The 13,932-nt window shown below is 44.0% G+C and overlaps 1 protein-coding gene across 2 annotated transcripts in view; it reads left to right on the top strand.

The window, feature by feature from the left end:
* The window catches only part of PCNT (pericentrin), a 271,822-nt gene that overhangs the window by 125,032 nt on the left and 132,858 nt on the right, over positions 1-13,932 (top strand). For both annotated transcript variants that reach the window (XM_045032451.1, XM_045032450.1), the window contains exon 22: positions 5,984-6,148. In XM_045032451.1, coding sequence (XP_044888386.1) covers positions 5,984-6,148 — 165 coding nt within the window. The remainder of the gene's footprint in view (positions 1-5,983; positions 6,149-13,932) is intronic.

The following is a 13,932-nucleotide window of genomic DNA, read 5'->3' as shown; positions in this document are numbered from 1 at the left end:
GGCTGTCACCAAAATAAAGGAGACTGTGCTACGAGACCTCCTTTTTGCTGACGACTGTGCCCTGAATGCTGGATCAGAGCAGGAAATGCAAGCTAGCATGGATAAATTCGCAACAGCATGTGACAACTTCGGCCTCCTCATCAACATAAAGAAAACTGAAGTGTTGCACCAGCCAGCTCCGAAAGCCCAACACCAAGAGCCCACCATCACAGTGAAGGGACAAAAGCTGCAAGCAGTGGACCAATTTACATACCTTGGCAGCACCCTTTCTCACGCAGTGACAATTGACATTGAGGTCAATTGCAGAATCGCCAAGGCAAGTTCTGCATTTGGCAGACTGCTGACCAACGTGTGGGACCGCCGTGGAATAAGCCTTGCTACAAAGCTTAAAGTCTACCGAGCAGTAGTGCTAACTACCCTGATGTATGCCAGTGAGACCTGGACTGTATACAGGAGGCACGCTAGGCAGCTGAACCACTTCCATATGACTTGCCTCCGCAGACTTCTGAGGATCCGGTGGCAGGATAAGGTGCCAGATACAGAAGTCCTCTCTAGAGCAGGCCTGCCGTCAGTTTACACTCTGCTCATGAAAGCCCAGACATGCTGGGCAGGCCATGTTGTAAGGATGCCAGACTATCGCATCCCCAAACAGATCTTCTATGGTGAGCTGTCTCAAGGAAAGCGATCGCACGGGGGACAAAAGAAGCGATACAAAGACACGCTGAAAGCCTCTCTTAAGTCCCTGGATATCGACATCACCTCCTGGGAAACCTTGGCACAAGATCGATCGACTTGGCGTACGCTGATCCACCAAGGCTGCCAGACATCTGAAGCCAGAAGGATAACCATAGCACAAGAGAAGCGAGCACTTCGTAAAGCTAGAGCTGCAAATGCTGTAACAGCGGTGCCCACACATGTCTGCCCGACATGTGGCAGAACATTCCGTGCCCGTATTGGCCTTGCCAGCCACCTGCGGACGCACTGTGGACAGCTTACAACCTGCTAGATGTCAAGGTCTTCTTCGAAAACGATGGACGAACATCATCCCCCAGCCAAAAGATATCTTTGATGGAATCTTGAGTGCTGAGAACCTTCAGTGATGGCATCTTTACTGGATTCTGGTGTCTGCTTTGGTGGCCACCTAGCACAGTTTGCCAACAACTGGAGTGTGATAACTGCAGGCAAGCGGGTGTTGAGTATCATCCATTCCAGCTATACCACTGAGTTCACTTCACCATCCCTCCAAAAAACATTTTTGCATCCCTCTTCAGGGACCACTCTCTCAAAGAGATCCTCCTTCAGGAGATAGAATCTCTTCTTAGGAGAGCAGGAAAAGAATGAGTACCACTTCAGTATCAGCGAAAAGGGGGTTTATTCAGTATTTCCTGATTCCCAAGAAAAAGGGAGGCTGGAGACCCATTTTTGACATCCAATGCAGTATTTTTATTTGCAAATTGAAATTCTGGATGGTCACACTGGCATTAGGAATTCTGTCCCTGGATAGAGTCATTTGGTTCACAGCTCTCAACATGAAAGTGGCATACTTTCATGTAGAAATCCACCTGTGTCACCTAACGCACATCAGGTGGTTCTTTGTGGGTGCACCACTTCAGGTGTCGGTGCATCCCGGCGCCGTTGATCAGAGATTTTCGATGGCAGTGTCTGTCTTGGTTGCGCATGCACAGTGGTCATCTTGCGGTGCCGTTGGTGCCTCATCTAACGCGCACACAACCTGAGCCCTCCAGTTACTTCTCAACAGTTCTTGGCCTGAGGTGGAGCTCTGTAGCGGTGTCAATGACAACCTAGGAAAATAATTAGGAATAGTTTTTCAGTGACTGTTAAGTTTCCGTTCGTTAAGAGTTTAGATAGCTTTCCGTCTCCCTTTTTCTTCTTTCAAACCCACCCTCAACCTTTCGTTTTCGTTTTGTTTAAAAATTACCTCAGCGAGGGACATTAAAAACATGCCTAGTTCACCTGGCTTTAAAAGATGCATCTTGTGCAAGGACACTATGCCAATTTCTGATGGCCACTCACTCTGCGTCCATTGCTTAGGGAAGCTGCACATACTGCAAAAGTGGACTCACTGCAGCAACCTCAAGCCAGGGCCAGGCATGATAGAGATCTCTGCCTAAAATTTATTGTCATGGAGAAGTCCCTGCAACTAGCCTCTGACCCTGGACAACAGGGCCCCTCGACAGGAGACTCTCCGGGAACCTCCTAATCTGATGCGACAAAAACATTCTTCCTCAAAAAACCCGAAGAAACAATCCACATCTTCCCCGTAGGGAGAACATTAAAAAGAAAACTGTCTCCTACACGATCATTATCCTTGGTGCTGACCGTGCAGAGTGTGAGCACCTTTGAGGCACCGTGAACCTCCAGCACTGCCTGCACCGTGACCTCTGCTGGCAAAGTTAAGGAGTCGAGGGGCAAATACAAGCCAACCTCCTCCTTCACGGCACTGACAATGCCACTGCAAGGGGTGGTACCGCAGCCATCTCCAATAGCAATGCCTGTCAACATCAGTGCTATTATCAGTATTGGCACAGTCTGAGAGATCCAAGTTGGCACCAACGGCACAGGTCAAACTGCCGCATGCTGAACCAGCACTGAACACTGTACCACAAAAATTGTCAGCACTGACAGACACGGCACTGAAACTAGCGGAATCTCATCGCTTCACAAAACATATTGATATGGTGGTGTCCTCCTCTCTGGGCTTTCCATTGTTCGGCACCAATGGCTCCCCAGTGCAGTTGTCACTGCAGCAGCCAGATTCCCCCATCGCCCCTCCTTTGTCAAGCGATGAGGATGATGACCAGGAGGATGGTGTTTTTTCATAATGCTATTCCTCACCAACCAGCATAGGACAATCTCTGGGAAGTAGGAGATACGGAGACATGCAGCCTTGGTACGGACCTAGAATCATAGGACTGGAAGGGACCTTGAGAAGTCATCTAATCCAGTCCCCTGCACTCATGGCAGGACTAAGTATTATCTAGATCATCCCTGACAGGTGTTTATCTAATCTGCTCTTAAAAATCTCCAATAATGGAGATTCCACAACCTCCCTAGGCATGATGATTCCTTCCAAGGTGAAGGCCTTGCTGAAGTGGAGAAGACTGCAGAGAAGAGCGTCCCTGACTGGTGGCCAGGACCCGAGCAGTGTGAGTGCCACAGAAAATCAGCTCGCGTGCCGCCTTCAGCACGTGTGCCATAGGTTGCCTACCCCTGGATTAGAACCTTTCCACCAATAAGGAGACCAGCTCCACAATGGGATCTCATTTAGTACTCTTGATATCATCTAGGTCACTGTTTAAACTGTTAGCTACGTGTTCAATGTCCTAGTTGATGAACAAGGCAACAATGTCCTTGTTGCCATCATTTTGGCCAGTAAAGTAAGTGAGCTTAGAGCCCTTATTATTCCTAGGGGAATTCTGCACCAAAAAAAATAAAAATTCTGCACACAGTATTTTAAAATTCTGAAAAATTCTGTATATTTTATTTGTCAAAATAACACAATATAATCACTCTGGTTTCAATTATTTCTCTAAATTTATTTAAACTGCAATACAATGGATGAAGAATTGGAGTGGGGAGCGTTGGAGGAAATCCCCAAATGCCCTGGCCTAATAGTAATGTAGCTAGGTTTGACCCTTTCTTTCTAGTTATTAGTCAACAAATACATGCAGCCATATGCTCAGAGTTCATCATAGGCAACTGAAGAGCAAGTGAGGACTGAAGAATCAAACTCAAAATTTATATTGGCTACTGAACATCTCCGGAAAGATCAGTAGTGAACAGTTCATGGAGCACACTTAGATAGGAAATTTTTCAGTCCAAAAATTTAGACCAGGTTTTATCACTGGTCATAATCGTAAGCATTTATAAGGCCATACTGTCCTTTACACCACTCTGGCAATGCAAAGGAGAATTAAAACTTCTACACCTGTTTTATACTCCTGGGGGAATTCACAAAGACAGTGGGAACAATTCACTAAGAAAGCAGACTGCTGCATTCTGCTCTGAGGGGACAGAGCCTGCCCCACGCCTACCTCCTCATAAACACTCTGAAGCCCCTCTATGCCAAATGTGCCGCAAAAGTGAGCAAGAGAATAGAGTGTGTCTGACTGCCCACCCCTCTCCAGGCAGTGATTTATGTCTCTACCGGTTGCTTTGGGCGCCCCAACCAACCTGCTTGGACTGCAAGGGAGAGGCGCATGACTGCTCTTGCGCCTTCCCTTTGCTTCCCTGTCAGAAGTCATTTTTCTGCAGGGAAGCAAAAGAAATCTGGCGGGGGACATAAATTCCCCCAGGTGTAAAGCCGTATGACCAATTTACCGTATATGGTACAGGACAAAGTCTCACTACGGCTGCACCTGAAATTCATCCCTAAAGTAGTTTTGGATTTCCACATAAACACATACCTGTTTTCTTTTCCCTAAGCCTCTTGCCACCAGTGAAGATAAGAGACTTCATTCCCTTGATGTGAAGCATAATTAACTTTTTACCTGCAAAGAATGAAATCTATCACAAAGCTGCCTCCATTGTTCATTGCCATTGTGGAATGAAGGAGAGGACAAGCTATAGCCTCTCAGACTCTCTAAGTGGATTTTGGGCTGTATTCTACTTTTATTTGGTGAATCTTCCTCTCCCATACTGTGAGAGGGCTCATTCCGCTAGAGCAGAAACAGCTTCATTAGCATTGCATCAGAAGGTGCCCCTGCTTGGTATTTGCAAAGTAGCAATATGGAATTCAGTTTGTACCTTCACAAAACATTATGCCGTACTTCAAGCCTCCACAGCTGATGCATTCTTTGGTGTGGAGGTCCTACAAACATCTTTACTGCCTGCAGCCTTGCACCTGCCTCTGGTTTTCAGTCACCCACAGTGGAATACACATAGAGATCAGCACTTGAGGAAGAAAGGTAAGTTATTTACCTTTATAGTAATGAGTTTGTCAAGATGTGATCCCTATCTATATTCCACTATCCGCCTTCCTTCACCTCTGCTTCAGATCCTATCCATTGATTCAGGTTAGAGAAGGAACAGGAGAGGTGATTGGCCAGTACCGCCCCTTATGCCCTCGGCATGGAGCATGAGGAGAGAAAGGATGCAGGCACTGACCAGTGGGCGCTGCTAGGATGTAACTTCTGGTCTCAGGCTCATGTAGTGCATTTGCATTCACAGGCAGAGTGCCCGTAGGGACCACGCATCTCAAAGAACTCAGTTACTATAAGATTAGTAACTTCCCTTTTTTATGATACATTATTTTGCCTTTTCACTCTTTGCACTGCAACATTCCGCCTTGCAAAAGTTGTTTACCTTTGGGGAAAACCTTAATTTCCTTTGGATTTGGGGGGAGGACCTTTAGGTTAACCTGAAAATATGTATTGCCTGTTCCTTGCAGAAGAAGTATATGCCTGAGAAGCTAGCTTTGTTGGTCAAGTGAAAATTCTCATGCTTTAAGTGCCTTGATCCTGGAAACAGGATTTCCTGTCTGTCTAATGGCTACAGTGATTCAGTTTACAAAGAAGAATGCAGCTGAAATTTTCCTAGAAGCCCAATATCACTAGTCATTGGGTAATTGTTATATTGTCTTAATGAGGCACAGCTGCCATTTGTTTGACTACCCTTTCTCTGGTGTATTTCCATGATCCTTATGGGCATCAGAAGAAGCAAGCAGGTGGTGTGCTCTGCCAGTCTGAGTTGATAATTAGATTAACTAGGCAATTTGTTTCGTAGTACTTTGGTGTCAAGCTCCTCTCTCAGAACCCTCCACCTCCACTTCCACCTGCCTGTATCTTAGCGAACTTGCACAGAGAGAAGATCTGGTTTCCTTCAGGAAAGATGGAGGTGGAGTATGGCAGTTCACACCAGCTGAGAATCTGGCCTTTAGGGTTGGAGGGAAAATCTCTGTGGGATTTAGGGGTGGAGTTACTGATTTTTCTCAATAATAAAATTGATTTAAAAAATCTTACAGATGTATGCCTCTGCCTCTGCCTCTGAAGTGGAAACTGTGCGAGCAGCTCTCCTAGCTCAGTTTGAGGAGGTGAAATTGAAGCAGCAGCTTCAGTTCCAGGATGAGATTGAACTGCTCAAATGTCAGTCAGAGGTATTATTGGAACAGCAGATTACACAGCTAAAGGTGAGGTTTAAGCTAAAATGTTTTTTAACAAATTCCAAAATTTATGGAATTTTCTGAGGTTAAACAATTACTACAAAATCTTTTCCCCAGATTGTCTTTTTAAAGTCCTAGAGACATAGAAGTTGGAGATGGAAAAGATAAATTAGCAGTTCCTAAAATGGTTTTTGGGCCAGATTACTTGCTAGTCACATGAATCTAACTCTTCTGATTGTTACTGTCAATTAAATCACATTAAAAGGAACTAAAAATACATTATGTTAATGTAAGCAGTTACTGTATTTGCCACAGAGATGCTATGCAATCATTCAGTCATGAATGGGAATTGATGTGGTCCATGAGGGAGCCTCTCTTTTAAGATATCTTCTCCTTTTACTTTTCTCCTTTTTAAAAATGTTTGTAATATGTTGTACATGTACTTTGTAATGAGGTGTATTCTAAACTGGAGAACAACCCAAACAGTGCTGAAAAAAATACTACAGTAACTCCTCACATAAAGTCGTCCAGGTTAATGTTGTTACGTTGCTGATCAATTAGAGAACATGCTCATTTAAAGTTGCCCAATGCTCCCTTATAACATTGTTTGGCAGCCGCCCACTTTGTCCACCGTTTGCAGAAAGAGCAGCCCCTTGGAGCTAGCTGGTGGGGGCTTGGAAACCAGGGTGGGCCGGCAGCTCCCCTATGTTCCCATGTCCGGCAGTCGCCCAGCAGGCTATCAATTGCCGGGCAGTTCAGCTGTCCCTCCTCCCACTGCCATGTTCTGCTCCTGCCCTCTGCCTTGAAGCTGCTCCTGGGAGCATCCTGCTTGCTGTGCGGGGCAGGGGAAGGGGAGGAGAAAGTGGAAGAGGGGGACTAATGTCAGAGTGTCCCACTGCTTCCTTACCCCATCTCCACAGAGCGGGCGGGGCGGAGGGGGGGACGGACGACACGACAGGACTCAGAATGGAGGGAGCTTGCTGGCAGCAGCTGCTGTCTCAACTTGCTGATCTACTTAAAAAGGCAGTGTACTTAAAGGGGGGGGTCAGCGTGCTTAAAGGGGCAATGCGCATCTCTCTTTCTCTCTCTCACACACACGGTGTGTGTCTCTGTCTCTCTCTGCCATGTTGTCTCCCATCCCTCCATTTGTGCTGCCTTGTAGAGTGTGAGGCTACATTAACAACAATGTGTTAACCCTTGAGGGCTTGGCCGAGTGCTAGTTCATCATTTAGCAGTAAGACATTCCCTGGGAAATATCCCACCCTCTGACTCCACCACCTCAAACAAGCTTCACAATCATCATTGCTGTGTACAATATTAAATTGTTTGTTTAAAACTTATACTGTGTGTGTGTGCGTGTGTCTGTGGCGAAAAAAATTTCACTGGAACCTACCCCCTCCTCCCCTATTTACAGTGATTTTTATGGGGAAATTGGATTTGCTTAACATAGTTTTGCTTAAAGTAGCATTTTTCAGGAACATAACTACAATGTTAAGCGAGGAATGACTGTATAAAAATAATTTAAACTTGGCACTTTGTCCTTAATGCTTCAATTTAAAGTTAGGTATTAGAAGAAATGGCCTTTGTAAAGTATCTATTCAGAGATAAATGCATAATGTGTCATAAACACGATCATGCATTTAAGGACTATATTTTACCTTCAGTTGTGATTTGTGATATATTTGTGTATGTTAATATGAAAACTTCAGTTTTTTTAAGAGATTTATACGCATTTTATCCCGTTTAGGATTTGGAAGGATGGAAAGAAACTAATTTCTCAGCAGAACGAGTCTTTGAAATAGATCTGAAAGTACAGTCTACTTCTCTGACTACTTCTCTGTCTACTTCATGAAAACTAGCTTGATATAGAACAGTGATACTCAGACTGAGGCTTGCAAGCTGCAAGTGGCTTTTTAATGTATTACCTATGGCACTTTGCAGCGCATGCCGTGTGATTTTAATTATTAACCAGTCAGGATACATTTTCTGTGTTATTAACCTACAGTAGTTGATAAAATAATACTTGGTCAGTCATTTTGCTGTGAGAATAATTTTATATATATAAAAACAAAATATTTCCCCTGTGGTACTGTTACAGTACTATAGTAAATGAAAAAATGAATTCATGCTACCGTGGCTCTTTTAGGTAATGTTGATTGCTAAGTTGGCTCCTGAACCACTGATGTCTGAGTATCACTGACAGAGGCATACTTTGTAATTCTGGCAGTGTGAGATCTTCATTGTAGAAGTTATAAACCAGTTTTTAGCTTGCTTAAATACAGATTCTTCTTTGTGTAGTTTCTGTATGGATATTCCACTTCAGGTGTGCATACACCCCATGCTTGTTTGATCAGTCTTTTGATAGGCGCGTGTGCTCAGTCTGCCCATATGTCCTAGCTATCCTTGTGCTCCATACTAGCGGTATCTAGGGCAGTGTCGAATGTGAGGGAGATTCCCATGCCTGAGCCATTCTTTTTAGGTGACACATCTGAAGAACCATCCCAGATTAAGGTGTCATGAGAGGAGGTTTTTTTAAACAAATTAATAAACTAAACAGTAATAAGTCACCAGGACCAGATGGTATTCACCCAAAAGTTCTGAAGGAACTCAAATATGAAATTGCAGAACTATTAACTGTGGTATGTAACCTATTGCTTGAATCAGCTTCTGTACTAGATGATTGGAGGATAGCTAATGTGATGCCAATTTTTTAAAAAGCCTCCAGAGGTGATCCTGGCAATTACAGGCTGGTAAGCCTAACTTCAGTATTAGGCAGATGGATTGAAACAGCTGAAACAGATCAGCAGATAGATGGATGAACACCATTTTTTCAGGAAGAGTCAGCATGGTTTTTGTAAAGGGAAATCATGCCTCACCAATCTAGAATTCTTTGAGGGGATCAGCAAATGTGTGGACAAGGGTGATCCAGTGAATATAGTGTATTTGGACTTTTAGAAAGCCTTTGACAATGTTCCTCACCAAAGGCTCTTAAACAAACTAATTAGTCATGGAATAAGAGGGCAGGTCCTCTAATAGATCAGTAACTGGTTAATAGGTAGGAAACAAAGGATAAGAATAAATGGTCAGTTTTCAGAATAGAGAGAGGTAAATAATGGTGTTCCTCAGGGGTCTGTACTGGGATTGTCATAAACAGATAGTTAAGGGTTAAGGTCTCTTTTACCTGTAAAGGGTTAACAAGCTCAGTAACCTGACGGACACCTGACCAGAGGACCAATCAAGGGACAAGATAATTTCAAATCTCTGTGGAGGGAAGTCTTTGTTTGTGTTCTTTCTTTGGGGGGTGTTCTCTCTTTGGATCTAAGAGGGGCCAGACGTATCTCCAGGCTCTCCAAGTTTCCTGAAGTAGTTCTTCTATTCAGTATAGTGAGTATTAGAAAGGCGGATTACTCTTATAATTAATTTCTGTATTTGCAAATGTGTGTTGGCTGGAGAAATCTCTTTATTTCTGTTTGCTGTTACTTTTGATTATCCTGAGAAAAAACGTGGGAGGGAAGTATCTCCAGTTTTATAAGTTAGACCCTGTAATCTTTTCATCCTGGTGTTACAGAGATAGTGTACTTTCTTTCTTTTAATAAAATCTTTTCTTTTTGGAACCTGATTGATTTCTTCCCTTGTTTGGAATCTCAGGGGAAGAGGAGGGGTGGGGGGAAGAGAATCCCTCTTTGTTTGATTCAAGAAGTTTGAATCAAGGTGATCTCTCCCGACGGATAAGGGAGGGGGAGGTGGGGGGATGGGCTATTTCCCTTTGTGTTAAGACCCAAGGAGCTTGGATCTGTGTTCCCCAGGGAAAGTTTTGGGGAAACAGGGAGTGCACTAGACACTGGAATTTCTAGCTGGTGGCAGCATTATCAGATCTAAACCACTTTTGAGGTTTCCCTGTGCTCCGGGGGTATTTGAGAGATATTTGGGGCTGGGGATCCTTGGTGTGATGATGGTGTAATGGACTGTACTCGATTGGGGTTCTTGGGGCAGTTGGCCTTTATATGTCCCAGTTCATTACATTTAAAACATCGCCCAGCTGACGGGTCACTGGGCCGAGGTGGGTTGTTGGAGACAGGTGAGGTGGGACTGTAGGTAGTCTGAGGCTTTCCTTGGGTTGTAGCAGGGGTCTTGGGTGGCCCCCGGTGGTAGAGTTTATTGTCAGCTTGCCCCTTGTTATATTCACTCCCCTTGATAGTAGCTTTTTTCTTTTCTGCTATTTCCGCCCATCTGCCTCCAATATCCCCTGCCTCTGTTACATCTTTGGGCTTTTTATTTAGGATGTACCATTTTATTTCCTCAGGAACACCATCTAAGAACTGTTCCATTTGCATCAGGTGGGCCAGGTCTTCTAGAGATTGAATCTTTAGTCCTGACATCCATGCATCCCAATTCTTTTTAATGTAGTAGGCGTGTCTGGGGAATGACTTATTTGGTTTTCACTTTAGGGCTCTGAACTGCCGACGGGCATGCTCAGATGTTAGCCCCATTCTGATTTTGGCCTTTTTTTTAAAACAGTTTATAATCGTTCATGTTTTCCTTAGGCATTTTAGCTGCCACCGCTGCTAAGGGTCCACTGAGCTGTGGCCTCAGCTCTATTATGTACTGGTCTTCAGGGATGCTGTACCCATGGCAGGTCCTTTCAAAATTTTCCAAGAAGGCCTCAGTGTCATCACCTGCCTGGTAGGTGGGAAATTTCCGGGGATGGGGAACAGTGCCTGGAGAAGGGTTGTTAGGGTTGGCTGGAACGTTCTGCTTAGCCTTTTCTAATTCCAAAGCCTGCTTCTGGATTTCCAGCCTTTTCTCTTTTAACTCTATTTGTCTCCTGTGGTTGGCCTCTTGCATCTCCATCTCTCTCTTGTGGGCAGCTTCTTCCCTGGCCGCTTCTGCATTAATTATTTCCATTCGTCTCTGATGTTCTTTGTCTTTTTCTGCAGCTTCCAGCCTAGCCAGTTCGAGTTTGTCAACTGTTTTACTGTTACTCATGTTTGTGTGCCTTCTGGTGCTGGCCACACCCCTCTGCAGTCAGTGAATTGACTGTGTTGCTTTAGCTCATGTTGCTTGGTTTACAATTTCCTAACCTTTCTATTCCCGACTGAATAAAAAGAAAACAAAACCTTTCATTTGCAAAAGTGGTAGCTGTGTTTGCTGGCTGAGAACAGACCAAAAAAACCTGGTTTGTCCTGTTTCTAGCAACTTGCTAATGCTCTCTCAGTGGGAATCTCTTTCTAACAATACCTTGTTAGAAAACTGAATACCTCTTCCCCCCCCCCCCCCCCCGCTAGCCTGCTTTCCTGCTCTAGAAGGAGAGAACAGCTCTCAATGGCTCTTGGTTCTTAAAATATCCCACCGCTGCCTACCATGTCATAGATGGGGACCTGCATGGGCTCCTCTAAACTAAAATCCTAGTTTAGATCTGATAATGCTGCCACCAGCTAGAAATGCCAGTGTCTAGCGCACTCCCTGTTTCCCCAAAACTTTCCCTGGGGAACACAAATCCAAGCTCCTTGGGTCTTAACACAAAGGGAAATAGCCCATCCCCCCACCTCCCCCTCCCTTATCCGTCGGGAGAGATCACCTTGATTCAAACTTCTTGAATCAAACAAAGAGGGATTCTCTTTCCCCCCCTCCTCCTCCTCTTCCCCTGAGATTCCAAACAAGGGAAGAAATCAGTCAGGTTCCAAAAGAAAAGAAAAGATTTTATTTCTGTAACACCAGGATGAAAAGATTACAGGGTCTAACTTATAAAACTGGAGAGACTTCCCTCCCCCCTTTTTTCTCAGGATAATCAAAAGTAACAGCAAACAGAAATAAAGAGATTTCTCCAGCCAACACACATTTGCAAATACAGAAATTAATTATAAGAGTAATCCGCCTTTCTAATACTCACTATACTGAATAGAAGAACTACTTCAGGAAACTTGGAGAGCCTGGAGATACGTCTGGCCCCTCTTAGATCCAAAGAGAGAACACCCCCCAAAGAAAGAACACAAACAAAGACTTCCCTCCACAGAGATTTGAAATTATCTTGTCCCTTGGATGCGTGGATGAGACGATGGTGTAGAGAGGAGGGGTTCACGTTCATTAGGAACTGGGGAAACTTCTGGGATGGGAGGAGCCTATACAGGAGAGATGGGCTCCACCTAAACCAAAGTGGAACCAGACTGCTGGCGCTAAACATTAAAAAGGTTGTAGAGCAGTTTTTAAACTAGGAGATGGGGGAAAGCCGACTGCTGCAGAGGAGCGTGTGGATCGGACACAGACTTCTCTTAGGGGAGAGTCTGATGATAGAGAATCTCCAGGTTATAGTCAGGAGCAGAGGACTGAAAAGTATAATGTAAGGTCCGGATCAGATGATAAACAGTCACATAAAAAAGAATCTGGCACATCAGAAAAAGGCAGGCTAATAAACAGGGACAAGTTTTTAAAGTGCTTGTACACAAATGCCAGAAGTCTAAATTATAAGATGGGTGAACTAGAGTGCCGTGTGATAAAGGAGGATATAGATATAATAGGCATCACAGAAACCTGGTGGACTGAGAGCAATCAATGGGACACAATCATTCCGGGGTACAAAATATATCGGAAGGACAGAACAGGCCGTGCGGGGGGAGGAGTGGCACTATATGTGAAAGAAAGTGTAGATTCAAATGAAGTAAAAATCTTAAGCGAATCCACATGTTCCATAGAGTCTCTATGGATAGAAATTTCATGCTCTAGTAAAAATATAACATTAGGGATCTAGTATCGACCACCTGACCAGGACAGTAATAGTGATGATGAAATGCTAAGGGAAATTAGAGAGGCTATCAAAATTAAGAACCCAATAATAGTGGGAGATTTCAATTATCCCCATATTGACTGGGAACATTTCACTTCAGGACGAAATGCAGAGATAAAATTTCTCGATACTTTAAATGACTGCTTTATGGAGCAGCTGGTACGGGAACCCACAAGGGGAGAGGCAACTCTAGATTTAATCCTGAGTGGAGCGCAGGAGCTGGTCCAAGAGGTAACTATAGCAGGATCGCTTGGAAATAATGACCATAATACAATAGCATTCAACATCCCTGTGGTGGGGAGAACACAACTGCCCAACACTGTGGTCTTTAATTTCAAAAGGGGGAACTATACAAAAATGAGGGGGTTAGTTAGACAAAAGTTAAAAGGTACAGTGACTAAAGTGAAATCCCTGCAAGTTGCATGGGCCCTTTTTAAAGACACCATAATAGAGGCCCAACTTCAATTTTTTCCCCCTAATTAAGAAAAACAGTAAAAGAACTAAAAAAGAGCCACCGTGGCTTAACAACCATGTAAAAGAAGCAGTGAGAGATAAAAAGACTTCCTTTAAAAAGTGGAAGTCAAATCCTAGTGAGGCAAATAGAAAGGAGCACAAACACTGCCAACTTAAATGCAAGAGTGTAATAAGAAAAGCCAGAGAGGAGTTTGAAGAACGGCTAGCCAAAAACTCCAAAGGTAATAACAAAATGTTTTTTAAGTACATCAGAAGCAGGAAGCCTGCTAAACAACCAGTGGGGCCCCTTGATGATCAAAATACAAAAGGAGCGCTTAAAGACGATAAAGTCATTGCGGAGAAACTAAATGGATTCTTTGCTTCAGTCTTCACGGCTGAGGATGTTAGGGAGATTCCCAAACCTGAGCTGGCTTTTGTAGGTGACAAATCTGAGGAACTGTCACAGATTGAAGTGTCACTAGAGGAGGTTTTGGAATTAATTGATAAACTCAACATTAACAAGTCACCGGGACCAGATGGCATTCACCCAAGAGTTCTGAAAGAACTCAAATGTGAA

The sequence above is a fragment of the Mauremys mutica genome, chromosome 10, assembly GCF_020497125.1.
Source record: "Mauremys mutica isolate MM-2020 ecotype Southern chromosome 10, ASM2049712v1, whole genome shotgun sequence".
Classification (NCBI taxonomy): Eukaryota; Metazoa; Chordata; order Testudines; family Geoemydidae; genus Mauremys; species Mauremys mutica.
Note: the sequence above shows the minus strand (reverse complement) of the source record. Positions and strands in the feature narration are given on the sequence as shown.